The sequence below is a fragment of the Mustela erminea genome, chromosome 5 (genome assembly GCF_009829155.1).
Source record: "Mustela erminea isolate mMusErm1 chromosome 5, mMusErm1.Pri, whole genome shotgun sequence".
In the NCBI taxonomy this organism is placed as follows: domain Eukaryota; kingdom Metazoa; phylum Chordata; class Mammalia; order Carnivora; family Mustelidae; genus Mustela; species Mustela erminea.
In genome coordinates, this window is record NC_045618.1 from 62,600,612 (window position 1) to 62,627,774 (window position 27,163).

The following is a 27,163-nucleotide window of genomic DNA, read 5'->3' on the forward strand; positions in this document are numbered from 1 at the left end:
GGGCTCAGCGGCTGGGGGCGGCCCCGGTGGGGCGGGGCCTCTCGGGGCGGAGTCTTCAGGGGGCGGACGCGTGGCCTCGCGGCGGCGGCGGCGTGATGGCGGAGGCGGCTTTGGACGCCGTGCGGAGGGAGTTACGAGAATTCCCGGCCGCCGCAAGGGGTGAGTGGGTTCACGCGGATGCTGCGGCGGCCTCGCCTAGAGCGCCGGGCAGCCTCACGACGCGGGCGGGACCTTGGGCATGCGGGGAACCGGGGCCCCGAGTCGGGAGGGCCCTGACCCTCCTGGGCCGCCGACACCACGGTTCCCTTGAGTTCGTGTCCTCAAGGAGCGCAGGAGCTCGTTCACCTGACTCGTTGCCAGCCCCTCTCCGATCACTCTTTTTTGTACCACCCCTGCCCTCGCCCCCGTGCTGAGTCCTCAGCTCCCCTGCTCCAGTGTTCTCGTGGCTTTCTGGGGGTGACTCTTCGCCCTACTCCCAAGGCCCGGGCCAGTCTTCCTCCTGGTGTGTTTCCCACAGTCAGCCCGTCCTGAGTAATGGGGCGGTCTGTTGTTGCCCTTCCCAGCCTTTCCTATCGCTGTCTTAAGGTGGTCGGAAGCTCCCTTTCCGAACCCTTTGCTGGAACGCTTTATTCTTCTACGAACTGGTGCAGAGCTTTGGGAGAATTGTAGGCAGCTGTATAAGTAATCATTGGCTTTGCCCCTGCTTGTTTTTTTGTTTTTCTCTCTCCTTAATTCCTTCCCTCCCATTTCTGTTTTACCATTAATTAGCAACACGTGCACGTGGCTTAAAAAAAAAACCCGGATTTATAATGAAAGGATACCTCCCATTCTAGGCTCCAGTTTGCATCCTTCCAGAAATACTCAGTTTATATCTATACACACACACGCCTATATAGCTCCTTCTGTATACAAGTGGTAGCCTGCTAAACACAATTTTCTGCACGAAGTATCCTGAAGATCGTCGAATATCCTTCTTTCTCAGTCATTTTCACTCTTGTGTACTAGTGTGGTAATTCACTGAATCAGCCTACTATTGATAGGCATTTAGGTCATTTGCAGTGTTTCTTTTCACCAATGTTGCAACGAATATTTTGAGCCCCTCAGTACTAAGCACCTCAATGTGTGAGGCTCTGAACAATGTATTTAGAATATGTCACTGAATAAAATTTTTGCCCTGGTGGACCTTACATTCCAGGTGAGGAGGTAATCCTAGACACACTAAATGAGTTAATTATACAGTAGGAGAGGTGGATTAGAAGATCAGTGTTGTGGGTGAAAAAGTAAAGCAGAATAAGAGGTCTCAGGCTAGTTATGGGGGGGTGCGCAGGTTCCAATTTTAAGTAAGATATTCATGGTGGGTAAGCTTAGATAAAGCGACATTTGAGCACAGGCTTGACAAAGGGGGGCGGCGGGGAGGAAGTGAGCTGCTCAGACATCAGAGAAGGGTCTTGCATGTACAGGGCACTGGGATGGATGCCCTGAGGTGGGACCGTGCCTGGTGTGTGCACGGAACAGTGATAAGGCCAGTGTGGCTGGAGCAGGCTTTCTGCACCTGTGAATTTTGTTGGTTAAAGTTCTAACAGAAGAACTGTTAGACCAAAGGAATTGTTTGAATTCCTTTTGAAATTCTCTCACATCGAAGCCTCAGCAGGGAGCAATAGCCATTCTCTACAGGAAGTCTTTTAACTGGAGGTAGTAAAACTGAAATAATTGCAGAAAATGCAAAAGGTTAAAAAAAAAAAAAAGCAGTTTCCACATATTTTAAGAATCTCAGTGAGAACAATAGGGAGATTTTCAGAGCCCCCTAAATCACCTTCCCAAAGCAGGGGTGTCTGCTTTGATGGGATGGCCTAACTAGGAAGACCCTGGGCCAGTGTCTCTCCCCCCAACTTCCCCACTCCCCTTGCTTCCTTTTCTGCTTGGCAGTTTCCATCTTACCTCTCTAGACAGTGAAGCAATCACTGTGCCAGCTCTTATCCTTTTCAGTTTTCTTGGGCCTGCCAGGGTCTTCCCACTCAGTTCCAGTTTTTGATCTAAAGACATTTACTTTCTGCCCGCAAAGCAAAGATGACTTTGCTTTGGTGTGGAGGCTGACATAAGAGATAGGGAATGACCTCAGAGAGAAAATTAGTGCAGTGGCCGCCCGCCCACTGGGGCCAAGACATTCAGGCTAGATCTCACGGATGAAACTAAAAAGTGAAGCCCCGTGCGGCCTCTGTAGAAGCCAGGAAAAAGGCATTCCAGTCTGAGTGAGCAGCAGGAACAAAGTTTGGCTCCACCTGAGAGTGTGGTAAGGGGCCGGCACCAGACAGGAGGAAACCAGACTGGAAAGGTAGGTTGGGCCTGATCATGTATCACCTTGAATGCATGCCAGGACGGACTATAATTTGTAAACCATCAAAGCATTTTTTTTTTAAACGAGGGGTATGACAAGATGAGATTGTATTTTAGGAAGATGACTAGGGCAAGGGTGAGGGGTGCTTTGCGAAGGAGTGGAATTAAGCCAAGGAAACTAGTTAGTTGACTGCAGCAAACAGCCAGCCAGGAGATGTTGGAGACTCTGTTTCAACCACTAAGCCAACATTTGCTGAGCTCCTGCTGTGTATTAGGGATCATTCTATGACCTGGGGATACACCAGCAAGTGAGACTTGCATCTCTGTCTTTGTGGAGTTTATGTTCTATTTTAGCAAGAGAGATCAATAAACAGTTTTGCTAAGGGAGGTACATAGTGTGTTACGTGGTGATGAAAAAGGGAGAGAAAAGAAAAAAAGGGAAGGGGTGTAGGATTGTTTGGGACAGGTTCCAATTTAAAAGGGTCGCCAGGGAAGGAAGCCTCACTGAAGTGATATTTGAGGACCCAAGGAGGTAGTCTGAATGTAGATAGCAGCAGAGGGGAGGTGGGGGGTGGTTGGAGAGACAGAGGAGGTGGCATCAGTAGAACTTCAGGACCACCCATAGGGTGACCAGAGTGAGGAAGAAGGAAGAGCCGAGAAGAGGAGGTCTGTGAGAAGTGACACAGGGCCATTAGAAACATCTGCGCAGGTGGCGTCCTGTTCGACCTGTCTACATGCACAAGGTAGCGTGGGGTGTCCAAGGATGGTGATGCCATTGGGTAAGATCAGAAACACAGTTCAGCCCTTAACTCTTCCTCTTAGGGTTTCGTGGGGCAGCCTGTCTCCCCAGTTGGGTTGTAATCTTCTTGTGATGACAGTAGGATCCTCCCTTGATACCTCCACACGGGCCAGACCAAGCACTGAGTACATTCTAGGTGCTCAGTGAATATATCACTGGGGGGGAGGGTGCTTTCCAAAGTCTTGACTCACCCACACCAGTCTGTGGCCTTGGGGCCTCAGCTCTGCTCATTCTGGAGCTCCCTGCACCACCTGAAATGGCTGCCTGCCCTCATGGCTGCGGGGGGGTTAGGCACTGCAGAATGGGAAAGCCGAGGGGTCACTATATGGGGCTGAACGTGGTCTCGAGGAGGGTTTGGGTTTGGGGTTGAGCAGCAGCCTCCGGCTTGTGGACTCTGAGGGCCGCATCTTGGTGTGTTTGTGGGTGCTTCACACTTTCTCCCTTAAAGTTCCCTCTTTCATCAGTTCCTGGTTGTCCAGGGTCCCTTGGTCATCAGTGGGCATCATCCAGTGGTGACAGTGTGCCCCGCAGAGGGAGGGGCAGCAGCTGGGCGCTCTCGTCTTCAGCCCCCCTCCACCTCTTTTTCTCAGAGCTCAGCGTGCCTCCTGCCGTGCCCTACCTGGACGAGCCCCCCACTCCGCTCCACTTCTACCGCGACTGGGTCTGCCCCAACAGGCCCTGCATCATCCGTAATGCCCTGCAGCACTGGCCAGCTCTGCGGAAGTGGTCCTTCCCCTATCTCAGGTGGGGGCTGCCCTAGGGGGTGTTGGGTGGTACTTGGTGGTATTTGGGTGCAGCTGAAAGTCCTCTCCTCCAGAGCCACAGTGGGCTCCACAGAGGTGAGCGTGGCTGTGACCCCCGATGGCTATGCTGATGCCGTCCGAGGGGACCGCTTCGTGATGCCAGCCGAGCGCCGCCTGCCCCTGAACCACGTGTTGGATGTGCTAGAGGGCCATGCCCGACACCCGGGGGTCCTCTACGTGCAGAAGCAGTGCTCCAACCTGCCCACCGAGCTGCCCCAGCTGCTGCCTGATCTGGAGTCCCATGTTCCCTGGGCCTCCGAGGCACTGGGTGAGTGACGATGTCGGCTGGGCAGGGAAGAAATGGGGAGGAAGGAGTCTGCTCTGCTTGCAGCCTCTCCCTTGGGTGATGACTTGGCCCACACTCTTGGTCCCTCAGGGTCGGGTTCTGTGCACTAAACACCCAAGTCTCCAGGCCGTGACTTTGAATTGAACAACTGAACATTGCTGTCCTCCTTTGTGCCCCAGGGGAGGAGGCCCCTCTTGGAACTCACCCTCCTCTGTTTTCTCCCTGTGAGTCTCTGGTCCCCCCTCCAGGCTCTGGGCCAGTATCACCGTATGGTGGTTATTCCCAGCCTGGCCTTGGAGGACAGCCCCTCCTAATTCGCTCTCTTACCTCCAACCTGCAGGAAAGATGCCTGATGCTGTGAACTTCTGGCTGGGGGAGGCGGCTGCAGTGACATCTTGTAGGTGTCAAAGGGATGCAGAGGTGGGGGAGGAGGGAAGAGGAGGCCAAGAGTGGAAGGTTGGTTTGGATGGAAGTTAGACTGACTATTCTCTCCAGGATTTCTACCCGGATTCTGGGGTTTTGACACAACAGAGGGCTTCCTGACAGCTCAGGCTGGGGAAGGTCCCGTGGCACTGGCAGCAGAGGACTTGGTTTCTTCTAGGTCTCTAGAAAGCCTACCAAAGGCCAGATAGGTCAGGGGTGAACTGAGAAGAGCCCTGTTTGCTTGAATTCCCCCTCTTGTTAGAGATGAGCCCTGGTGAGCATCAGGTCCCTGGTGGGCCCAGATCTGAAACCCTAATGCTTGCCCACATCCTCCCCATCCCCTTGAGCCTCCCTTGTGCTCTTCTTTTAGACGATCTGTCACATCTGTCTTGGGGGCAGGGCCCTGAATGTGATTATTTGGCTCCTCCTGTGCCCTGACCCTCATAACCTTGCCCACTGGGCCTTCTTTGCATTGGCAGTACATAAGGACCACTACGAGAACCTCTACTGTGTGGTCTCAGGGGAGAAACGCTTCCTGCTACACCCACCCAGCGACCGGCCCTTCATCCCTTATGGTATGGGACTCCATCAGCAGGGGCTGAAGAGCAGGGGGCCAAGGTAGAGGGAGGCCAGTGAGGGCCCTGGGTGGGCTGGTGCGCCAGGCCTGAGGTGTGGATGCAGTGTTGCAGTTGTACTCAGGGAGCAAGTGGGAGGAACTGAAGCCGCAGCCATTCAAGTGTCCGCACACCTTTCTCTGGTTTCAGAGCTGTACACACCGGCGACCTACCAGCTAACTGAAGAGGACTCCTTTGAGATAGTGGATGAAGAGGCCATGGAGAAGGTGTCTGCCTTGTTCCTGGGCCCTGGGGAGAGGGAAGGGTCGGATACTGGTCTCTGAGGAGCAGGCACAATGGAGCTGGGGAGATGGCATCTGACTCTGAAAGATCCCTAAGTTGGGGCCCTCCCAGTGCTGAACAGGGCCAGGCTCGTGGGCTTTACCTTTGGACGGGACAGAGCTGCAGGGCCTCGGGGCTTTGGACCTGCTCCCCGGCATCCATTGTGTCCCCAGGTACCCTGGATCCCACTGGACCCACTGGCTCCGGATCTGGCCCGGTACCCCAGTTACAGTCAGGCCCGGGCCCTTTGCTGCACGGTGCAGGCCGGTGAGATGCTCTACCTGCCGGCCCTGTGGTTCCACCATGTGCAGCAGTCCCACGGCTGCATTGCGGGTGAGGAGCTGGCCCAGCAGGGCAGCTGGGCGGTGGGTCAGGGTGGCAGGTAGTTCAGAGGGGGAGACCCTTTGTGCAAGGGTCTCTATTTTGTCCACAGTGAACTACTGGTATGACATGGAGTATGACCTTAAGTACAGTTACTTCCAGCTGCTTGACTCCCTTACTAAGGCCTCGGGCCTCGACTGATGGAGCCCTGCTGAACACTGCCTACATTGCCAACTGGGGGAAAAGGTCGTGTCCCTCCCTGGCCAGGTCACTTCCAGAGGCAACCCAGAGTCAGTGTGCTGGCTGCTGGCCTAGCTCAGCTTGGGATCAGCGATGGAGGACTTGGGGAGGTGACCTGGAGGTCCAGGAGGTGCCAGACAGGTCTGGGTGTAGGCTCCCAGGAAGTTGCCACACAGGTGAGGCAGCAGCTTGTCCTGGGGGGAGGCGTGGGGCTTCAGGTGTGGTGCCACCTCTCGCTGGCCCCGTGGCCTCGGGCAGCTGATTGCCTCGGAGCACTGGCAGAAGGTTGCTTCCTTCCCCACGGGGTGTTGGGAGCCTCAGAGAGAGCGCCTTAGGGACTATAAGGGCTGTCATGGAGGGAAACACGCAATAAAAGATGACTGATTTACATGTGCTGAGACTCCCTCTCGAAGGTGCCTTCTATGGTCTGGTGAGGGCTGGAAGGTTTAGGTAAACATTTCAGGGTTACTCTGATAGCGGCCGAGGGCCAGTTTCAGACCTGAGCCTGAGGGGCTCTCAGCTCCCAAGACCCCTCTCTCCATGATAGCCATCACAGCCACTCTTAGGGTGAGTGCACCTCACTGACTCAGCCTGTGAAGCCGCACTGAGCTTTACTCTGCCTTGTTGGCTGTCCTTGGCTCCAGGGCAGCTGGTGGGGTTTGGAGCCTCCAGGGACACCCCTGCTTCTCCCACAACAAGGACAGGTAGGGGACAGAAACCCCTGCCCCCTACCTCCGCAGGGGTCCCTGCACTCAGACCCCCTCCCTCCCTGCAGCCACCCAGACCTGGAAGAGCCCCCATCCCTGAATGCCACCCGGAGGCCTCATCATCCTGGCCACCCGGCTCCAAGGGTGGAGGCAGCCCTGCATGACTTGGGAAGGCTGCACGGAGTAAACCACACCCCTGCTGGGTTGTGATGGGCCTGAGGCACTGAGGTTGGCCAAGTGCTTCAGTCAGGACCGGGCATTCCTGTCCTACTGGCACTGAAGGTTGTGAAAGACCCTGTGACAGGGGACGAGACTCTTCCACTTGATGCTGCCCTGGGCCCACTCCCTGCTTTCTAGACGTCAGTGGCCCTTCTAGGTGCGGGCATGAGAGCAGGGGTGGGTGGGGTTGGTGCTGATGGCAACGGCTGGAGGAAACAGGTCTTCGTGGGTGGTAGACCCCCATCACGGAGGTGTCTGAGTCTCCGCATAGGTTTAAGGTCCCTCGTTTCCTCGGCAGGTGGCTTGTCTTAGAGTGGGTGTGAGGCTTGGGTGGAGTGGGAGCAGTTGGGAGGGACCAGGGAGGAGCTTGGGGCAAGCAGGTACATCACTGGCCCTGGGTTAAAAAGCCAGCAGTCCTTGGTCCTGCGTCCACTGCCTGCCATTTGTGGCCCTTGAGAACAGCCAGCCTCATGGCTCTGGTAAGACCTGCTAGGGCACTAGGCCCCTACTCTGACCCTTGGTCCTCCTGGGGCATGGTTAATACTATTTATTCTTTAATGTTTATTTATTTATTTTTAATTTTTAAAGATTTGTTGACTTGAGAGAGAGTACGCATGTGGAGCTGGGGATGGAGAGGGGGCAGAAGGAGAGAATCTCCAGCTTACTGCCCACGGAGCTCGGAGCCCGATGCGTGGGGCCCGACTTGTGGGGGCCCGTGGCTGGTCCTCACCTGAGCTGAAATAAAGAGTTGGATGCTTAACTGAGTCACCCAGGTGTCTCCAGCTTAATGCTATTTCTTACTGGGAACTGTGGGTGTCTCCAGGTGTGGAGAAGGGGGTCGGTGGGGGATGCTGGTGTCGGATGAAGGTGTCCTGCCCTAGCAATGGGCTCCAGGCAGAGTTCCCTGGCCCTGTGGGTTTGGGCCCTGAGAGCCCAGGTTCCGAGGAAGTGGGTTCTCCCAGGCTTGGACCGTGGGGGCTCTAGGGCAGACACTGACAGGTGTTTCCCCAGCTCTGCTCCTGGACTGTATCCTTCAGGACCCTTCTGAGGCCAAAAGGAATAGCTGGTACAGGCTTCCCTGGCACACTTGCCATGGTTTATATCCCCAGATCCATGTTCATGGGTTTGGATGGACCCACCTGGGGACCCTCTTTCGCCCAACCCTGTAGCCCCTGGAGGACTTGAAAACCTGTGGGAGGTGGGAGCTGCTAACTGCTGTTCCTACTCAAGCAGAGGGCCCATTTCCAGAAATGATTCCTGGCCAGGGGTGGAGAGGCTGTCTGAAAACCAAGTCTGTGTTCTTCATTTCTGTTTCTCCAAAGAGAGCGTTTGCTTACCTGGAGCATGCCTACATTTAGCTGCTTAACTAGGGGAGGGGTCCCACCAGGGAACCCGAGGCCAGGCTGGGTCTTAACATGCTTCTTCCCCTCTCTCTGGAGCCTCCTATTCCTCCAGGCCTCCTGTCACCCAAGGCCAGCCTCCAGGCCACTTAGCAGGGGTTAGCTGGGATGTGTTAGCTATGGGGTCAAAAGATTGGAAGAAACTATAGCAGGAACTGGAAGCAGGTGAGTGTGGGATGGAGAGCTTGAGTTGAGCCAGCCTGGTCTGTCCTGGCCCTGAACCTCACGCAAGTGACTAGCCTTTCTGTGCTTCTGTTTCCTTGTGGGACTGGTTATAATAAGTAGTCCCTACACATAGGGTGGTTGTGTGATTAAACAAATGAATGTACATAAAGCCCTTGGACCAGTGCCGGCCCCGAGTGTTGTCTAAGTGTTGGTAGGTAGCTGCTACCATAGCCGCCTTTCCTTTCAGGGCTCTGATGGGGTGCAGAGCAGCCGTGTGGCTGGGCAGGGCCAGTCCCTTTGGGTCATGATTAGTCTTGGAGGGGTCACCCTGGCCTCTTCTTTGACCCTCGTCTCCTTTGGGCACAGCAGCCTGCAGCAAGCCTGTCCTCTCCCCACTCTGCAGGCAAAAATTCCTGGGACCTGCTTGCTCACTGTTCGTGTCCTGCAGGCCCGTGGCCTGCCCTCAAAGGACCTAGGTGAGTGTTGGGCCCAGGGAGGACATCGACATTGTAGCTGGGTTCACAGTGGGACAGAGCCAGTGGGAAGAGACTCCAGGGCTGGGGATGCAGGAAGTCCAAGAGAGGGTGCCAAGAGGAGGGACTGGGTCGAATGTCAGGTAGGCCCTCAGCCTCTCCTCCTCCTACCTCTAGACCCAGCCCCATTCCATGGGTCTCAGCCTCCGGGGCCTGCTTGTGATGGAAGGTCATGGACTGTGGGCAGCTGGGCTGGGTTGGGCTCTTGACCATTAGCAGGCACATGTTCCCCCTTCCCACAGTGACTCCCTCTGACTGCTATGTGAGTCTGTGGCTGCCCACAGCCTCTAGCCGCAGGCTCCAGACACGCACAGTCAAGAACAGCAGAAACCCCATCTGGAATCAGAGCTTTCGCTTTCGAATCCACAGCCAGCTCAAGGTGGGCCCACTGTCCCTGACAGCCCTCATTCCATGCTCTGACCTGCTCATCTTCCTACTCCACTCCTCCTTCCTGCAGCTGCTCACTCTCTTCCTTTCCAGAATGTCTTGGAGCTGCAAGTCTTTGACCAGGACCTTCTGACCAGTGATGACCCCATGTTGTCAGTGCTGTTTGACTTGGGGACTTTGCAGGCTGGGGACTTTCGCCGAGAGAGCTTCTCACTGAACCCTCAGGCAAGGCTGTGCACAGGGTAGCGGTGGGGTTCCGCCCAGGGAGGAGAGCTGGGCACATGGCCCTCTTCTCCAGTGAGTGGTCTAGGCTCCCTGGCATCTCAAAGGCCATAGTCAGCCAGGACCTGCTGTCACTGAAGAACAGTCCCATCTCCGGCCCTCTTTCTTGGCCCTTAAGCCAAGAACGGCTTTCTAGGAGCCCCCCAGAGAAGGTGGACAGAGCAACCTGGAGATGGACATTGGTTCTCCCCACCTGCGGGGCCCGAGGAGCCCCAGCTGGCATCTGCATTAAAATCTATACACATGCTCCTCTCCCTTTCTAACTTGCCTCTTTATGTCTCCAGGGTGAGGAGCGGCTAGAAGTTGAATTTCGGCTGCATAGACTGTGAGTCAGGAGCGATGGGGTGATTCCTGGGTGGGAGTGTTTCTTTTGGGGAAAGGACAGAGCCCAGCACACGCAGAGCTGACACCTTTCCTTGGGAGACCTCCAGTGATGGTGGGGGGATGTCTTGTCCTCCTTGAAGGGTGAGAACCTGGAAAGCTGGGCTTACACTGAGGGTCACTGGGGGCTCTTTCCAGGACAGACTGTGCTGAGCAGCTCGTCAGTAATGGCATCCTGGTGGTGAGTGCAGAACCCCTCCCTCAGGCCTTCTTTCCCGAAGCTTGGGCCCCCACTGGGGACTTGGGTTGATCTGAGTTGGGGAGGCCGTGGGATTTCAGTTCTTCAAGAGAATACAAGCTCAAGCACATGTTTGGTGACTCAGTGCCAATGTAATAAGGTGCTGAGGACCAAAACCAGGGTACTGGGAGGGTGAGGGCCTCTAGCACGGAGGGGTTCGAGTCTAAGGGGCTTTCTTAATGACTCAGGCCCGGGAGCTCTCCTGCTTGCATGTTCGACTGGAGGAGGCAGGGGATCAGAAACGTAAGTCTCTACCTACTAGGATAGCCCGCAGCCCTCTGTCCTTGTCTTCCCCTTTCTAAGGGGACCCTGGAAGGGACCTTCCATTAGCTGCCCTCTGCTCTCATAGGCAGCAGTAGAGGTTAGGGGCAGATCCATGCTGGGACTCCCCAGGACTTGAGTGTGTCCCATAGTCTGTGAGGGGGTATGGTGGGGGCCCCATCGCCCAGCCTGGTCCTGTGCCAGTCTTCCCTTGCGGTGGGGGGACAGAAGTGGCGCTCAGGCCCCTTAGGCGAGACAGCCTTGGGCTTCTGAGCATCAAGATCTCACTTGCAGCGTCTCTGTTCTGGTTCCTGTTTTCAGAATCTCAGGGCAGAGTTCAGCTTGTGGTTCCTGGGTCCTATGAGGGTCAACAGGAGGCCTCCGTAGGCACTGGCCCTGTCTGCTTCCATTGCCCGGCCTGCTGGGAGCAGGAGCTGGGTATCCTTCTGCAGGTAGTGTGCTGCTTCCTCATATGGGGCAGGGCCTGTGGGGTCTTCCTCCCTCCTTCCCTCCCTGCTTGCTCCTAGCTGGCCCCTCTCCTCGTGCTGAGCCCCTTGCCACATCACTCTCTAGCAGAATCAGGCATCCTGAGAAGAGGGTGGGGTCGATGGCCTCCTACCCCTACTTCCTGCTGCTTTGTTACTCCCTGGGGGCAGTGGGCGAGGTCCTTGCTGGAACCAAAGGGTCTTCTGAGGTCTTCTTTCATCTCCCCTGCAGGGTGCCCCTCGAGAGCAACTAAAGGTGCCCCTAAGCGCCTTGCCCTCTGGCCAAGTAGTGAGGCTTGTCTTCCCTACATCCCAGGTACTTGATCACCAGAGGAACAATGCCAGGAGCATGGGCCAGGCCCTAGGCTTGCAGGGCTGGCCCACTGTAGTAGGAGCTGCAGGCTTTGGGCCAGGTTCTGGGGAGAGGGATCTTCTGAGCAGCCCTGCCTTCAAGCCTCAGGCCTTGCCCCTGTGGAGATGGCTGGAGGCCCAAGGGAGCACGGGGGTGGGGGGGATAGGGGGTGGATGGGGGGTGGATGGGGTGGGGGGTTATCATAGGGTGTGACTTGGGCTGGGGTGAAAGAAACATGGTGGCCGACTTTTGTGACTGGTGTTTATGGTTTCCAGGAGCCACTGATGAGGGTGGAGCTGAAAAAAGAAGGGTGAGAGCCGGCTGGGAGAGGGCGGTGGGGTGGTGGTGTGGGGGGGTTACCTAAGCCTGAGACTGAGGCAGAGAGAGCGCAAGGGAGCTGCCAGAGGAGAGAAATCACACTCCCTTTGGGTGGCAGCTGTTGTGGGTGGACCTTAGCTAACCTTCATGAGACAAGAGGAGTCCCCCAAACTGGGCCCTTCCTCACACGCCTGGAAGACTAGCTTTTCACCTTGAAGAGGGAGCACTGTTTCTTATCTCTTTTGGAGTCATTTTTGGGTGGTGAGGGAGCAAAGCTCAGGGTGGGGGGAGTAGATCTGTGGTGGTGGGACCCACCCAGGGGCCTCCATGCAGCCTGGGACCCCAGCATTTCTGGTCCTGCGAATCCACTTTGTTGCCTTCCTGTGGTCCTGTGGGGGTCCGTGTCCACTTTCTCCCCCTCACAGCCATACACCTCATGCTTCAGGCCAGGCAGGGGTGAGGGCTGGGGAGAGGGGTGGGAGTTGGCAGTGGGTTTCTCAGGGGAGGCAGACCCGGCTTCCTTGTCTGTGATGAGGTGGGGAGCTGCCTCCTAGCCCCTTCCTTACCCGCCTAGACCGAAGGAGCTGGCGGTGCGGCTGGGCTGTGGCCCCTGTGCGGAGGAGCAGGCCTTCCTGAGCAGGAGGAAGCAGCTGGTGGCCAGAGCCCTGAAGCAGGTCCTGCAGCTGGATGACGACCTGCAGGAGGACGAGGTCTGTGGGCCATGTGTACTGGACAGGCTGGGCGGGCGCAGAGCCAAGGGCTTGTTTCTTCAGCAGAGCAGAGCTCGGCCCGCCTCCTGTGTGCCTGCCCCTGCGCTGCTTCCCTGGCGACGCAGCAGAGCATCGCACCGGGCACCTGGAGCTGTAAACCACTTTCCTTCTCCTTGTTTCTTGATTCTCAGCCTGGTCCAGGTTTTGGGACTTGGATCCAGTCTGCCCAATCAGTGGGACATGCAGCCTGAGGGCTGCCTGTGGGCCTGGGGGAGCTCCTGGAGGCTCAGATCAGCTTGGGGCATCTCCTGTCAAGAGGGAAAGGGGTGGCTGTGTGGGAGTCTTTTGAGGTGGCTGTGGGGCTTCCAGAAAGTGGTCACCAGACTCCTCAGGGGCTAGGGGTGAGGAGGTGAGGCCTGGAACTTGTCCATTTGTACTGGAGTTCTTAAAACCAGATAAATCCAATCCTTGAGAGGCTACTTCTGATTAGATCCTCCTCAGCAGGCCTGCCTGACCTGGCCTGGTGTGCTCTCTTCCAGGTCCCCGTGGTCGCTGTCATGGCCACCGGCGGTGGGATACGGGCAATGTTGTCCCTCTACGGGCAGCTGGCTGGACTGAGGGAGCTGGGGCTCTTGGATTGTGTCTCCTACATCACAGGGGCCTCGGGCTCCACCTGGTGAGCTGGCGGCAGGTGCAGTGCAGGAGTTGGGGGGTGGGGGGACTCTTCTAGACTCCGTGGGTGCCTCTGACCCAGCTGTGAGAGAAGGGAGAAAGGATGTGCTGGAGGGAGACCTGCATAGCGGGACTGTTGGAAGGTGCCTATGGACTGGGATAGAGAGCGCACGGTGTGCAGTGACCCCCTGGCTTTGGCTTTTCCCAGGGCTTTGACCAACCTCTATGAGGACCCAGAATGGTCTCAGAAGGACCTGGCGGGACCCACCGAGTCCCTGAAGACACAGGTGACCAAGAGCAAGTTGGGCGTGCTTGCCCCCAGCCAGCTGCAGCGGTACCGGCAGGAGCTGGCTGAGCGGGCCCGCCTGGGCCACCCGCCCTGCTTCACCAACCTGTGGGCCCTCATCATTGAGGGCCTGCTGCACGAGGAGGTGCGGGGAGAGGCATGGCCAGGGCACAGCTGGGAGATGGGGAGCAGCCCTGGGCAGCAGGGCGGGCAAAGGTCTCCGGCCCCAGAAAGCCACAGCTTGAGGCTCGAATCCTCTCCTTTCACCAGCCCCGTGACTGCACACTGTCAGACCAGCGGGAGGCCCTGAGTCGAGGCCAGAACCCTCTGCCCATCTACTGTGCCCTAAACACCAAGGAGAAGGGCCTGACCACCTTCGAATTTGGAGGTGAGCAGTCCTCGTGCCGAGAGTGGCACCCTCATGGCCAGCAGGGTCGGGGGGAGCTGGGCCTGTGTGTAGAAGGTGGGTATTTCACTCCCCACTTCAGGGCCAGGTCTCATGCTTGCCAGAGACTGTCATCCTACCAGAGTCACTCATGCTCAGGGTGCCTGCAACCAGTCTGAGCCTCTGGGTCACCAGGCTGCCCCGATGTGAAGCCTGTGGTGTTGGAGGGTGCGGGGGTTCTGATCCCCACAGTGAGGCTGTGTCGTCTCCCACAGAGTGGTGCGAGTTCTCCCCGTATGAGGTTGGCTTTCCCAAGTATGGAGCCTTCATCCCTTCTGAGCTCTTCGGTTCTGAGTTCTTCATGGGGCGCCTGACCAAGCGGCTTCCTGAGTCCCGAATCTGCTTCCTTGAAGGTGAGGGTGGGGCCTGGCAGGTTTGGGAAGCTGGGGTAGTGGGGAGAAGGGGCCCGAGGCAGATGGCAAGCCTCCACCTCTTGGCTCAGTCACGGGGCCGTTTCCTGGTCTAGGATGGGTCAGGTTGTGATAGGGTGGGGGACTGTCGCCCTCGTGTCCCTCTCTCAGGTATCTGGAGCAACCTGTATGCAGCCAACCTCCAGGACAGCTTATACTGGGCTTCGGAGCCCAGCCAGTTCTGGGACCGCTGGGCACAGGATCAGGCCAGCCGGGGTAGGTGCCTGGGCTTCTTGGAAGGAGCTGGAGACGCAGCCACTGGGGTAGCGGGGGCATGGTGGGCTGGCCTTTGGGAGTCCATGGAAACTGGGGTAAAATTTCAGGGGTCCCCATTTCCTAAAAGACATTCCACTTTCCCCTTTCTTGACTGCAGACAAGGAGCAGGTCCCTCTTCTGAAGATAGAAGAGCCTCCTACGGGGGCCGGAAGGATTGCAGAGTTTTTCACCGACCTTCTGACACGGCGCCCACTGGCCCAGGCCACCCATAATTTCCTGCGTGGCCTCCATTTCCATAAGGACTATTTCCATGATCCTTACTTTTCCACCTGGAAAGGTATCTTCTCTCCTTGGTCCCGGCTCTCCAAGGTCTGCCCATGGCCACCTGAGCCTTGGGTCTCTGGTCTAGACATCGACACCCTCCGACCCCTGGGCCGCAAGCTTCTTGAGCTTAGTTCGCTGGGCTGCCTAGACCGGCAAGCTTTTTTTCTCTCCTTATTTTGGGAACCAGGACCCCTCTGGCGGGGGGTGGTCTTGGGAAGTGGCAGGGCGACTCTGGCAGGAGAGCTCAGGGACCAGAGGACAGAGTCGGCTTCTACCAGCAGCACAGTGCCAGCATTAGGCTCAAGGGGTCTGGTGCCCTCAGCACTGCTTTTCCACCCCATCCCCTTAATCATTCCAGCCACCAAACTGGATGGGTTCCCCAACCAGCTGACACCTGCCGAGCCTCACCTTTGTCTGCTGGATGTTGGCTACCTTATCAACACCAGCTTCCCACCCCTTCTGCGGCCCACACGGGAGGTGGACCTCGTCCTGTCGCTGGATTACAACCTTGAAGGAGCCTTTCAGGTGGGCTGGGGGGGCAGGTGTGGGAGGGAGTAGTGACAACGGGCCTGGCCTGACATTCTGGCTCCTGCCTCCAGGGACATCTACCTTAAAGTCCAGTATCTGGTCCTAGTTCCCTTAGGGTCTGAGATGGAGACAACATGTGAATGGCGTCCTGTGAATTCTGGATCCTATGATTTTACCACAAGGGGAAGTTAGAGGGACAGGGAGAGGTTTTTAAGTGTATTTTACCTTTGGGACCCCTTTGGGTCCCCTGCCACCCACCATTTGGTCCCGAACCTCGGGAACCCTCTGATGTCAGTTTTCGTTCGTCCAGTAAAGTTTCTGGGAATTGTTAGCAGCCCCTCGCGGTGGAGCTCAGTGTTGAAGCACTTCCCAAAGTCTGGCCTGGTCCTGGGGGTCTGCCTGGGTTCGATTTGGCATCTGGGCACCTAGTCCTAGGGGTCTCAGCTGACCTCCCCGTTCAGCTGGCCCGGCGTTGGAGACACTGGGGAGCCCCCACGGGCCCTGCCCTCTGACCCCCTTCTTCCTGCCGTGCAGCAACTGCAGCTTCTGGGCCGGCTGTGTGGGGAGCAGGGCATCCCATTCCCGCCCATCTCGCCCAGCCCTGAGGAGCAGCGCCAGCCTCGCGAGTGCCACTTGTTTCTAGACCCAGACTGCCCCGACGCCCCGGCGGTGCTGCACTTCCCTCTGGTGGACGACTCCTTCCGGGAGTATTCGGCCCCGGGTGAGCCCCCAGCCCCTTGTCCCCCTAGCCCGGCCTTCATGCCTCTCCCTGGGGGACCCCCAGCCTCAGCTCCACACCCTCCCCCAGGCATCCCACGGACCCCCGCAGAGAAGGCGGCTGGGGAGGTGAACCTGTCTCCTTCCGACTCTCCCTACCACTACTCGAAGCTGACCTACAGCCTGGAGGATGCAGACAAGCTGCTCCGCCTGACCCACTACAACATCTGCAACAACCGGGAGCAGCTGCTGGAGGCCCTGCGGGGTGCCGTGCTGCGGAGGCGACAGCGCCAGCACCACCAACCCCAGTGAGGGCATGGGAGGGCGGGCTCAGGGCTTCCCCCGAGCCCCCCAACGGGCCCCTCAGACTTGCACCCAGGAGACCCTGGTGGACAGGAAGAGTTGGGGTAGACACTCCTCACCCAGGGTTCCAGAGCCCCTGGGGCCTGGAGGGCCTAGCCACGGCCCCCTTGCCCTCCAAGGGGCTTCACCAGGCCATGTGCCCAACACCACCCTGACAGGGCCCCACAGCTACCAGCAGCCTTGTCCCCTACATGGGCCAGGAGCCTGAGCGGCTTAGAAGGGCTGGGCCTGGTCTCCTCAGGCCAGATTTGGCTCCCTCTTCAAGCAAAGAGAACGTTTAGAGGGCCTGTGGTCACCCGAGGTAGACATGGGAGACAACGGCTTGAGCCCAGAGTGGTATGGATCCTAGTTGTGGAAGCGCTCAAAGCCCTGGGCCCCTCTCCCCTTGCTCCCTTGAGTAACTGTACTGTGTGAAATAGAGCGGTTTATATATCACAGAGGCTCATATAAATGTGAGGTGGGAACAGGTGACATCATGCCAGGCTCGTGGTTACACGTAACAAGGACCGGTTTGAAAAAGCTTTTGCCAGACCCCATCCAGAGCTAGTGAATAGGTGCATCTGGACTTCCCCTGAGGAGAAGACCACATGTGCCCTGTTAGGGCCACCCTTTCTAAGCAGTGGGGAGGCCCGTTTGGCCTGGGGGGTTCTGCTGTGGGAACCCTGGCCTTGCGCAGGTGAGTGGACACAGAGGCAGTGGCACCCCCGTCCTCCTCCCCCCGTCAGACGGCTGCTTTCTTTCCCACAGCAGGGGTGGCCACATCTGCAATCAGAGGAGCCACAGGAACGAGAGAGTGACCTCCTACAGCAAGCTGTGGTCTTGGTGAGGGCTGCCTCTTAACAAGGAACTATCTGTTCCAGACCTTGGTCCTGGTAGCAGAATCTTAGGCTGGTCTCCTAGAGATTGTCCTTGTTGGTAGCCCTGAGGGTTGCTGCTACCTCAGGGTTTGGTTCAGGGTCCTGACCTGTTGGGGGAACAGGAAGGCAGAGTGAACTTAGGGCTTGGCCTCCCTTAGAACATTCCACCTCCTGCTGGTGCTGGGATTGTGGCTGACAGACAGCTGCAGGACTGACCATACATAGTGTGCAGAGGGTAGAGGGAAGAGAACAGGTTCTTGTGACCCAAATCCTCCTGTTTGCTCTGGCCCACTGATGCTTGGGCCCTGCCTAGGGCATGTAGCTAGTGTCACAGTGGAAAAAAATGGGGGCCCTGGGAGCCTTAGAAGCCACCATCCAGGGACAAAGCCTATTCATTCAGCAACATGTTCTCTGGATTTGAAAGTGGAGCCTGTGTGCCAGAGACCACAGCCATGGCCGCCTTCTGAGGTGCTGGGAACACTCCTCGGGCCTGACCTGGGGTGTCTGTCTCTGCGAGAGTCTGTGTGAGTGTATGTGTGAGGGGTGACAGCCTGACTTCTGGCCTGCTCGAGGATAGTAAGGTTCCCCTTTCCTGTTGGAACAGGGAAGAGCCGGAGAGAGGGCAGAGTGCAGGCCAGATATGGCTAGCCGGCAACCCATCTTCTGTCTTGGACAGGAAGAGGAGGCCAAGAAGTGAGCCAGGGGTGGATGCCCAGCGTATCCTTACCTTGGGCCTGGCCAGGGCAGGGAAGGGAGGGTGAGCCGGGGGCAGGTGCCTGGGCAGGGCCCTCAGCCTGCAGGAACTCCAGGGGTTGTGGCTGGCTGTGAGTGCTCACGGGCATCTCCCTTAGTGAAGAAGTCAGGGGACAGGCGTGGAATCTGTGAGGAAAAGGAGGACCCTCAGGGCCTGGATTCTGAGCAGAGGCTCATACCCGATTGGGAGGGTGGGTGCTAGGATTTTCTATTGCTGAGGGTCTCAAATATGGGGGTTACCCCACACCCTAGCAGATCTGAGTCTTCAGATCTTGGGCTTAAGAGGGCTGCAGCTGTGCCAATCGTGGAGCTCAGGACCACCCCCCCACCACATCCGCAGGTGCCCTACCTGAGTGGGGCGGCCAGGCCGGGTACGCCCTCAGCAGTGTGCTCAGCGGGGAGGCCCCCTGGTCTGGCCGGGTGCTCCAGGCTCAGACTTCGGGCTGCAGAGCAAAGGGAGATCAGTGGTCAGTCCCGGCCCCTGTGCGAGGCCTTCTGTAGTAGACTCCCCCACAGAGTCCTACATGGAAATGCTAACGCTAAGGGGATGATATTGGGAGATGATGAGGTGATGAGAGGGGAGCCCTTACAGAAACCCTAGAGAACAACCTAGCCCCTTCCACCAAGTGAGACACAGTGAGAGGGCTCCCATCACGACTTGGAAGATGGCTCTTACCAGACCCTGAATCTGGTGGCACCTTGATGGTGGACTTCCCAGTCTCTAGAACTGTAAGAAATAAATGGTTCTGGTTTGTTACCTACCTAGTCTGTGATTTTTTTAAAAGCAGCTCAAATGGACTGACGTGCCTGCTACAGGAGGCCAGGCACACGTCAAGCCTTGCCCATGTGGTACCCCGCGCACCCTGCCTCCCAGAAGGCTGCATGCAGACGGGCTGAGAAAGACTCAGTCTAGAGAAGACCCTGAAGACACTCAGGAGGCCTTTGGGATGCTCAGCTCCCATGGGACCAGAGACAGTGTGAGGAAGGGAGCCAGGAACCCCGAGAACTTGGGAGGAACAGGTGAGGGACTCCCACCCGGGGCTCACAGCAGCCTGAGGACAGGACCTGAACACACGGTCTCTGGATGGAGCCCGTCTGACCACAGTGATGAGAGACTTCTGGGGCATGGGTGTGTTCCAGGCATGCGTCCTGCTGGAGCTGGGTTTGGCCACTGTCCACAGGACACCCCAAGGGCAGGGCCTGCAGAGATTTTTGAGGACTGGAAGGTTAGAGAATGTCCCAGGGTCACAGAACAAAGCCAAGGAGCATGCAAGGGAGTCCGAGAGATTCCGAGGGGGGTGGGACAGGGCCAGAAGGCAGCCAGGGAGCAAGCCCGGCCTGCCCTTTGTGATCTTTGGCAAGTGGTTTACCCCTCTGGGCCTTCAGTTCTCTGGGAAGACATGAAGTCCCACTTACCTCTCTAGGTAGAGAGGTACTAGATATGGCACTTCTGAGGATGTCTGAAACCGCAGCCAGGGGCCCAGGTACTCAGTACCCCAAGTGCCTCCCCAGGTTTCCCCAGTGCTTACCAGCTGTGCTGCTCAGGGCTGGAATCCCGCTCTCGGCCTGCCCTTCTGATGGCGCTGCCCAGGGCGTCTCCACCCTGCTGCTCAGCCTGCCACCCAGGGAGCCAGGGGTCAAAATTCTTGGCCACCCATAAGGGGACCCCTGCCTCCAGCCCCTGGGCTGCTCTTCGGAGGCTGTGCCTGCTGGGTCAGTATGGCCCTGGGCTGTTGTCTCCTTCTCTACATGGCCCTCACCTTAAGGAGAAGGCGTGTTTCCTGCCATGCTGGTGCCCTGGCCTCTCGCACTGGGCTCCTCTGAGGTCAAGGGTGGCCACCGGGGCCATATTCTGAAAAGACATGAGAGGGGTCACCGCGGCCATGTCCGCTCTTCCCTGTGGGCCTGTCCTCTGTCTTTCATGTTTTCCACTGCCCAGTACCTCTGCTGCCGTCCTCTTGTCCCAGAAGAGGCTGAGGGAGCTACCTCTTAGGGTCCCATGGCAGCCATCCCAGAGGCTCAAGCAGGGCTGTGGGGAGAAGGTGGGGAGGCTGTACCAGCTGGGTGTGGAGGGGAGGCTGGAGTCTGGCCTTGCGAAGACCTGTGTGTCACCAGAGGCTCCAAGGCCAAGTGCTGGACTGGCCCAAGGGAGCCTGGGAATGAGGTGCTGGGAAACCAGGAAGAGGAGGAGGAGGAGGAGGGTCCCATCCTCCAGCCTGGGGTGGGGAAGCTCTGAGGTAGCTTAAGAAGGAAACTGTTCTGGGACACCCGGCTGGCTCAGCCAATAGTGTGTGTGACTCTTGCTCTCAGGGCTGGGTTGTGAATTTGAACCCCGTGCTGGGTGTAGAGATTACTTAAATAAAGAGAATGAAACTGTCTTAAGAACGGGGGTGGGGGATTATCCACCATGTCAAGACTCCAGGCCCTGGTGGCCCTTCTGAGCCCAAGCTGTTCTGTGGAAGAGAGCTGCCTGGAGAAGGAACCTTCTCATACTTACCTGCCTCTGGGCAGACCGGAGCTGCTGCTGGAACTCCAAAAATCCCACCATGGTGGGGACATCCTTAGCATCCTGAAAGGGCAAGATGGGGCACAGGAAACATCCAAAAACAGAGGAGAGGCCCCCTCTGAGAGGTGGGCTAGCAATCTTCCCCTCTCTGATTACTTCATTCCCGAGGACTCTCGGTTCCTAGGTCCAGTGCCCCCCACCCCGGGGCTCAGTGCTGGCTGCAGGGTCTGGGCCTTACCTCTGTGGCCCCAGCCCCACTGGGCTCCTGCTGCTGGGCCACAGGTTCCAGGGAGACCGTGGTGGCAGAGGGTATGGGTGGCCCAATGGGGACACCTGGCTGCAGGTCCCTTGTCTCCGTCAGTTGTACTCCTGGCCACCAGCTTCCAAAGGGCCTCTGCTTGGGGGATGTGAGCCTGTGGCCAGCACTCCTGGGCTCCAGCCCTGTCACTTGCTGCAGCAGCTTCCAGTCCACCTTTGAGAGGGGAGTGAGGTGAGCCAGGTCAGGTCACCTCTCTTCCCCGAATCTCTTCCCCTAGAGAGAACCCCAGCCTCATGGTTCTTTCATCTGTTCCTGCTTTAGCTGGCTTAAGACACTTCCCCGTCATCCTAGTCCACAGTGGGACTCCAGCCTTTCCCGGGTCGGAGGGTAACAGGGCCCTGCAACTGGCCTGGCAAAGAATCAGCTCCATCCAGAGGCTGACCGAGGGGTCAGCTGTGGGCTCAGTGCATGGGACATGGGGCAGCTCCTTTCTCAGCTTGCTCCCACCCCTCCCCGCCCCCCGCCCTCAGGCCCCTAGCTGCTGGTGGACCCTCACCCAGCCTCCTCTCACCCCTGCCTTCCTCTGCAGCTGGGCAAACTTCTCTTCCTGGGCTGCCAGCAACTTCTCTAAGTCCTGGTGTCTGCAGAGTAGCAGCTGCACGTCGGACACATTGTGCTGGGGAGAAGCCAGCCAAGGTGAAACCCAGCTCCAGGGGGTGCCAAGAGCCTCCCCTCGGGGTCTGCAACCCGGTTTAGCGGGTAGGGAGCTGAGGAACAGCAGGACCTGCCCTTGGCCACAGCTGCCAGTCGGTGTAACTGGCTAATGGGGTGGGGGGACTGGGCTCACCCCATAGTTGGGGTCCAGCAGTAGAACCTCCCGGGAGGCCAGCCAAGCCTCGGCCCGGTCCAGCTCCTGCCGTAGCTTTTGCAGGCCCCAGTTCTCCTCGCAGCGCTCCTGGCGCAGGGTGCAGGCCTCCGTGAGTGCCTGCAGCTGCCCTTCTAGCTCCCGCAGACACGCTGCCACCTGGTGGGAAGGGATGCTCTGGGTCAGATGCTCCAGAGGAAGCACTGAGGCAGAGGAGGCCTGGAGGGGCCAGCAGAGGGCTCCAGGGAAGGCCCAGACCCTCCCCTTCCCTTCTTGGCCTCTCTCTCTGCTCCTTGCCTGCCTTCTCCTGAGGGCTGAGATTTCTGCTAGGGGTTCCAAGGCCTTGGGCAGTCGGGCTCCATCCCTTTTGTGCTCCTACCTCCAGGGACATGAAGTGGCCGCTGTCTATCAGCTGCCGCCCTTCCTGCTGTACATCGTGGGCTCGAAGGCAAGGCTCCTGGAGTTCCTGCCCCAGCTCCACCTGCTGCACCAGGAGCCGCTCAGCCCCTACCATGTCCCCGGCCAGCTCCTCGGAAGAGACCAGAGCTTTCTTCTCCTGAGCCCATGCTCTGCGGGCAAGGAGATGAAGCTGCCGTCAGGTCTGGGAGAGCAGCCTCAAGAAGCAGGGCCTGAGGTGTGCCCGGGGAAGGGGAGACCAGCTCCTGGAAGAGCTGGGGTGACCCCCACCCAGCAGGGCAGGCAGAGCTGGGCCAATACCGGGGCGGGATGTCACCTACAGCAGTTCCCGACAGCAACTGAGGAAGGCATGGCCCTGGGCAGCCTGCTCCAGCTGCCGACCCCGCTCCCGAGCCTTCATGTCCAGGGTCGCCCAGGCCTCCTCCACCTTGGCCAGCTGCTTGCACAAGCCCTCCTGAGCTGCAGGGTAAAGCTGGCCCAGCCGGCAGGCCTCCATCTGCACCCGGGCCACCTCCTTCTCCACAGCTGCCAGGTCCCGCTGCCACCAGAATACCTGATCAGGCCTCACCCAACACAACTTGATGCATGCCCCTCATTCTGGGAGCACCCCAGCCTCTCTGCGCGGAGTGTGGGGGGGGTCCTCTTTCCCAGGATTTCCCAAGCCAGCTCCACTGTGTTCCACATGTACCCCGGGTAAGAACTCCCGGGCTAGGAAGGCCTTCCCTTCTCCCCTCTGGGCGGGGGGGGGGGGGGTCCCCTGACCCACAGGGAGACCTTGGGGCCCTCACCTCCAGGCCCCTGTGCTGTTGCTGCAAGGTCTGCACTGATGACAGGCTATGGTCACAGATATCTCTCACCGTCTGGGTGGCCTTCTCTTGCATCCATTCCTGGAGCTCAGCCGCTGCCTGCTCAAAGCCCCGGACCTCCCGGGCTATGGCCAGGCTCTGGGAGAGGGATGAGGGTCTGCTCTTGGTTAAGCTCATTCCTAGGGTCTTTCTCTCTAGAGATGTGGCCTTGTGAGCCGCCTCCCTTTAAATAATGAGGACCATGGGGCTCGGTGACTCCTTTGTCACCACCAGGTACAGAGAATGTCCCAGATGTGGCAGGTGCTCAATGAGTGTGTGATGTTACAGATGAGGGGATAGGATCTCAGGAGGGCACCGTGTGATGAGGGGATCTTTGGTTACAAATCACGAGAAAGGCGGAAATGGAGGCTCTAAAGCATGGGGGATGGGTCCCTAGGAAGGAGGGCTTTGGTTTCTGGGAGGACTGGCTAGGAGGGGAGGGTCAACTCAGGAGGCTGCCCGGGCTGTCAGGGACTTGGGGAGCAGCCTGTGTTAAAGAAAACCAGCAGCTCCAGCTGAGAACAAAGGTCAGGGAGCAACACGGAGCCCGTCTGCACAAGGCACGGCAGCTCGGAGAATGGGGGGGTGTAGCAAAGGAAACCGTTAAGTGCATGTGGGTGAGGACAGATCAATACTGTGGGTGGTTTCAGACCCCAGGCCTGTGTTTAGAGGAGGCTCCGAGGGGTTTGGGAGCTGGCCAGACTGGCTTTCTGTTTCTCCCTGGAGGAGGAACTGTGCCATCAAGAAAGAAAATTGCTGGAGAGAGCTGGGGTGGGGGGAGGTGAAGGTACAAGGATTTGGGAGTCCCCATCTGCCTAGTGCTGGGAATCAAAGGCAGCCCCCTCTCGCCGCGTGCACATGTACACACACACACACACACACACACACACACTCATGCCCACACTCCCATGCTCCTACGCGTACCCCAGGCTGGCCTACAGGCCTCCGACCCAGGCAGAAGGCATCGATGCTCCTGCTCCTTGGCTGCCCCTCACCTGGCCTAGGGGGGCACTTACCTGGATGCGGGCTTTTATTGCCCCGTCCACCCTCTCCCAAGCGGCCTCGATGCGACTCCTCTGGGCTTGAATCTGGGGAGTGCACCTGGGTGCCATCCGTTCCAGGGAGTCTGCCAGCTCCCTCAGGGCCTGCACCTTGGCCTGCCCCAAGCTCTGAGCTTCCTTTCTGAAAGCATCAAACTTCTCTTCCAACATCTGCGGGGAGAGAAGGGCAAGGGGGTGACGTCTAACAGCTCGCAAAGGGTTGGCACTGTCTGAAGTCGTTCCCCTCCCCCCACCACCCCCGCCCCACCCAGACTGGACGAGGCAGGAGCAGACATCCCTTGACTCTGGCTCTGGCACCATGGGGATCCGCCCAGAGCACCCCCCTCTTCCCTTCGGCTCTCACCCTCCCCTCCCTCTCGCCCAAACGCACGCCTCCTTTGCCCTGGCTCGGCCTCCATCTACTTGACCCCAGGCTTGCTCAGGAGAGACTCACCGTGACAGCCTCCAGGTCCTGCCCGTGGTCCTGCGACTCAGCCGTGGCAGCCTTGCTGGCTAGCCAGGCCTCGAGAAGTAGGGCCTCCCGTTCCAGCTGGTGGAGCTGTAGCTGCTCCCGCAAGCCTTGCTGCCTGCCGTCTGCCCTCAGCAGCAGCCCTGAGTAGGCCTCCCTCACCGCCTGCATCCGGGCCAGTGCCCTGCCGCTGTGGCACAAAGGACAACCTGGCTGAAGTCTTTCCTTTCCAGGCCAAAACAGCCTCACATGCCTGCCTCTGAAGGGAGAGCCCTCCCTGGGCCTCCCTACGTGGGCCGGGCTCCCCCGCACCTTTCCGGGTTCTGCCTGCTCTCCAGGAGGGCTGCCGTCTGCTGCAGGCTCTCAATGCGCAAGCCGAACGCCTCTAGGTCTCTCTGGGTGGCCTCCAGCCGCCGCAGAAAGGCACGCATGGCCTCGGCACTCTGGCCAACATCCTTGAGCTCCAGGACACAGCCCCGTTCTTCCAGCCAGGCTTCTGCCTCCTGGAGCTGGAGGTGCCGGGAGAGCAGTCTTCCCTGGGTCACGGCCTCTGGGGCCCCCAGCTTGGGGCACGCACAGCCTTGAGGTCTCGAGCTGTGGTTCGCACCCTGGCTGCACGTGGGAATCCCCCAGAGCTTCCCTGCTCCCCGTGCCTGGCCCTCAACCCCGAAGATTCTGATCTGATCTGGAATGGAACCTGAGTATCCGCATTTCGTAAAGCTTGCAGGTGGTTCTGATGGAAGGCAATGACTGAGAACCACCGGTTTAGAAGAGACAACAAAACAAAATCACACCCAATCCAGGGCTCTGGGCGACTTGCAGAGGACGAGCTCCGGGGGTGGGGAGCAGAAGAGCACTTAGCCGAGGGAAGAGGGGACGCACAGAAAGCCCAGAATGTCGCCTACACTCTGGGTTTCCTCAGGCCCAGCTGTGCCCGCCTCAGCCCCTCACCTCCATCAGGAACTGCTGGGCCTCCTGAGCCTGCTGCAGCCGCAGCCGCCTCCGCGTGGCCTCTGCCCGCAGGCCGCCCACGGCACTCTCCAGCTGCTGCACCCGGGCGGCAGCCTCTGTGGCGAAGGGCCCGGCCTGTGCCAGCTGGTGTCCCTCGGCCACCACGGCCTTGGTCAGAGCCTCGTGGCTACTCATCTCATTCTCCAGGTTCTGGGGAGTGGGAGGAAGACCCACCTCAGGGGACCCAGAGTCGTGCTGGAAGCCTTACAGGATCCTGCAGATCTGCCCCCAAAGCCTTCCCTTTCCTGGCCCACAAAGAACCTGGGGTGCCCTCAAAGCCCCCTAGAGGTGGAGAGCTCCCAGCACCCCTGGCTGGCTGGGACTGGTGCCTGATCTGAGGTTCAGGGTGAGCAGACCCACACCTGGTGCTTCTCCTGCAGCTGTCGCACAGCGCTCAGGCTCTGTCCGCAGTCCTGGGTGGTGGCCAGGGGCAGCTTCGCCCGCACCCACGCCAACTCATCATCGGCATCCCTGAAGAACTGCAGGAGGCGGCTCCGGGTCTCCAGGGCAGCTCTGCGCTCCCGCAGGGGTTCCCTCAGGCACTCAAACCTGCAACGGTGGAGGGTGGGGACAGGACAGTCAGGGGTGGGGGCCAGACGGTGACCCAGCGCTCACCCACTCAGTGCCCCTCATCGTGGGGGCAGGGGGTGGCCTGGAGGAGACAAGCTGGAGGGCAGGGAGGAAGGGGGGCAAGCAGGAGGCACATAGGTCGATCTACCTCCGAAGCAGCTGCAGGGCCTGGTCTTTCACATCTTGGGCGAGGCAGAGGCTTTCCCCTGTAAGGACCTGGGCCTGGCCCCACAGCCATTGTGCCTGCCTGGCCTGCCCTTCCACGGTGACCTCCAGCTCTCCCTGTGCCCCCAGGAGCTTGTCTAGCCCAGGCTGGTCCTGGTCCCTGACAGGGGCTCTCAGCTCAACCTCCACAGGCTCCAGCCAGCTCTCTAGTTCCTCCACTCTCCGCCGGAGATGCAGGGCCTAGGGCAGAATGTGAGTTGGGCACATGGGGGAGAGGCCTAGCACCACCACCACCCCCCGCCGCCTCTGGCCTGTCCCCTGGCACACAGAGCCCACCTCACAAACCACCTGCAGCATGGCTGCCTTCCTCCGGCTGTTGGCCTGCAGCTCGTCCCAGAGCTCCCCCAGCTCCCGCAGCCGCTCCCGGATGGTCTCTGAAGCTGGGTGGCCCTCCTGCAACAGCCTCTGTCCCTCCTACAGCCACACAGGGAACACCACTAGGACTTAGGATGGCTGGTGCCCATGAACCTGCGCGGGCTCCACCCCCAGCCTGTGAGCTCACTGTGTGACCTGGGCGAATTCTTGAACCTCTTTGAGCTCATATTCCTTATCCATAGAATGGAGAAAACAACAGTTATTTTGTTTAAGCGAGAGCAAACATCAAACATTTTTAGCAGGACACCTCATGCTAGAGGGAGCCAGCCTGGGGTCAGGTCCTGCCCTCTGTAGGTGGGAGAGGGTAAATTTCAAAGATGCTACACTTTGGCTCCTTTACACACAGGCTTGCTCACTGCGGCCTTTCTCTGTCCCCTCGTGTCCATCCAAGATGGCTTTAAAAACTATCCCGTCATTACGTGATTGAAAAGGCACTATTTTTGGAGAGGGTGCCCCAGGAAAGCTACTGT

General features: G+C 58.6%; 3 protein-coding genes across 13 annotated transcripts in view; 2 read left to right on the forward strand and 1 right to left on the reverse strand.

Moving 5' to 3' along the window:
• The first annotated feature begins 95 nt into the window (after nt 1-95).
• JMJD7 (jumonji domain containing 7) lies at nt 96-5,267 on the forward strand. The gene is made up of 5 exons (XM_032341799.1): nt 96-159; nt 3,724-3,877; nt 3,951-4,204; nt 4,563-4,619; nt 5,125-5,267. Exons 1-5 carry the CDS (start codon nt 96-98, stop codon nt 5,265-5,267), a joined length of 672 nt encoding a protein of 223 aa, XP_032197690.1.
• LOC116590942 (cytosolic phospholipase A2 beta-like) lies at nt 5,128-18,868 on the forward strand. Of its 5 annotated transcripts, XM_032343397.1 has the most exons (22): nt 5,128-5,220; nt 5,410-5,486; nt 5,715-5,874; nt 8,997-9,069; nt 9,369-9,505; nt 9,607-9,738; nt 10,080-10,120; nt 10,315-10,357; nt 10,603-10,657; nt 10,997-11,127; nt 11,393-11,476; nt 11,788-11,822; nt 12,405-12,540; nt 13,080-13,216; nt 13,421-13,643; nt 13,769-13,886; nt 14,159-14,296; nt 14,465-14,569; nt 14,727-14,906; nt 15,252-15,418; nt 15,956-16,142; nt 16,230-18,868. In XM_032343397.1, the coding sequence occupies exons 2-22, from the start codon at nt 5,467-5,469 to the stop codon at nt 16,448-16,450; spliced, it is 2,523 nt and encodes an 840-aa protein (XP_032199288.1). In that variant the 5' UTR covers nt 5,128-5,220; nt 5,410-5,466; the 3' UTR covers nt 16,451-18,868. The 5 variants fall into 5 exon arrangements, with proteins under 5 accessions (XP_032199288.1, XP_032199285.1, XP_032199289.1 ...); XM_032343394.1 differs by having other exon boundaries at nt 14,727-15,418; XM_032343398.1 differs by lacking the exons at nt 5,128-5,220; nt 5,410-5,486; nt 5,715-5,874 and adding an exon at nt 6,059-7,507.
• Nucleotides 17,360-27,163, reverse strand: part of SPTBN5 (spectrin beta, non-erythrocytic 5) — a 45,520-nt gene continuing 35,716 nt past the window's right edge. For 2 of the 7 annotated variants that reach the window (XM_032343357.1, XM_032343355.1), the window contains exons 50-70: nt 26,595-26,732; nt 26,242-26,498; nt 25,886-26,072; nt 25,464-25,673; nt 24,825-25,021; nt 24,498-24,702; nt 24,020-24,214; nt 22,947-23,102; nt 22,479-22,696; nt 22,121-22,310; nt 21,724-21,900; nt 21,448-21,552; nt 20,856-21,089; nt 20,609-20,680; nt 19,872-20,140; nt 19,641-19,726; nt 19,177-19,311; nt 18,788-18,838; nt 18,461-18,554; nt 18,086-18,237; nt 17,360-17,465 (exon numbers count right to left, since the gene is read on the reverse strand). In XM_032343357.1, the coding sequence (XP_032199248.1) occupies nt 17,398-17,465; nt 18,086-18,237; nt 18,461-18,554; nt 18,788-18,838; nt 19,177-19,311; nt 19,641-19,726; nt 19,872-20,140; nt 20,609-20,680; nt 20,856-21,089; nt 21,448-21,552; nt 21,724-21,900; nt 22,121-22,310; nt 22,479-22,696; nt 22,947-23,102; nt 24,020-24,214; nt 24,498-24,702; nt 24,825-25,021; nt 25,464-25,673; nt 25,886-26,072; nt 26,242-26,498; nt 26,595-26,732 (3,396 nt within the window). In that variant the 3' untranslated portion in view covers nt 17,360-17,397. Of the gene's footprint in view, nt 17,466-18,085; nt 18,238-18,460; nt 18,555-18,787; nt 18,839-19,176; nt 19,312-19,640; nt 19,727-19,871; nt 20,141-20,608; nt 20,681-20,855; nt 21,090-21,432; nt 21,553-21,723; nt 21,901-22,120; nt 22,311-22,478; nt 22,697-22,946; nt 23,103-24,019; nt 24,215-24,497; nt 24,703-24,824; nt 25,022-25,463; nt 25,674-25,885; nt 26,073-26,241; nt 26,499-26,594; nt 26,733-27,163 lie in introns of all 7 variants that reach the window. The other 5 variants (XM_032343356.1, XM_032343354.1, XM_032343358.1 and 2 more) reach the window with 4 other exon arrangements.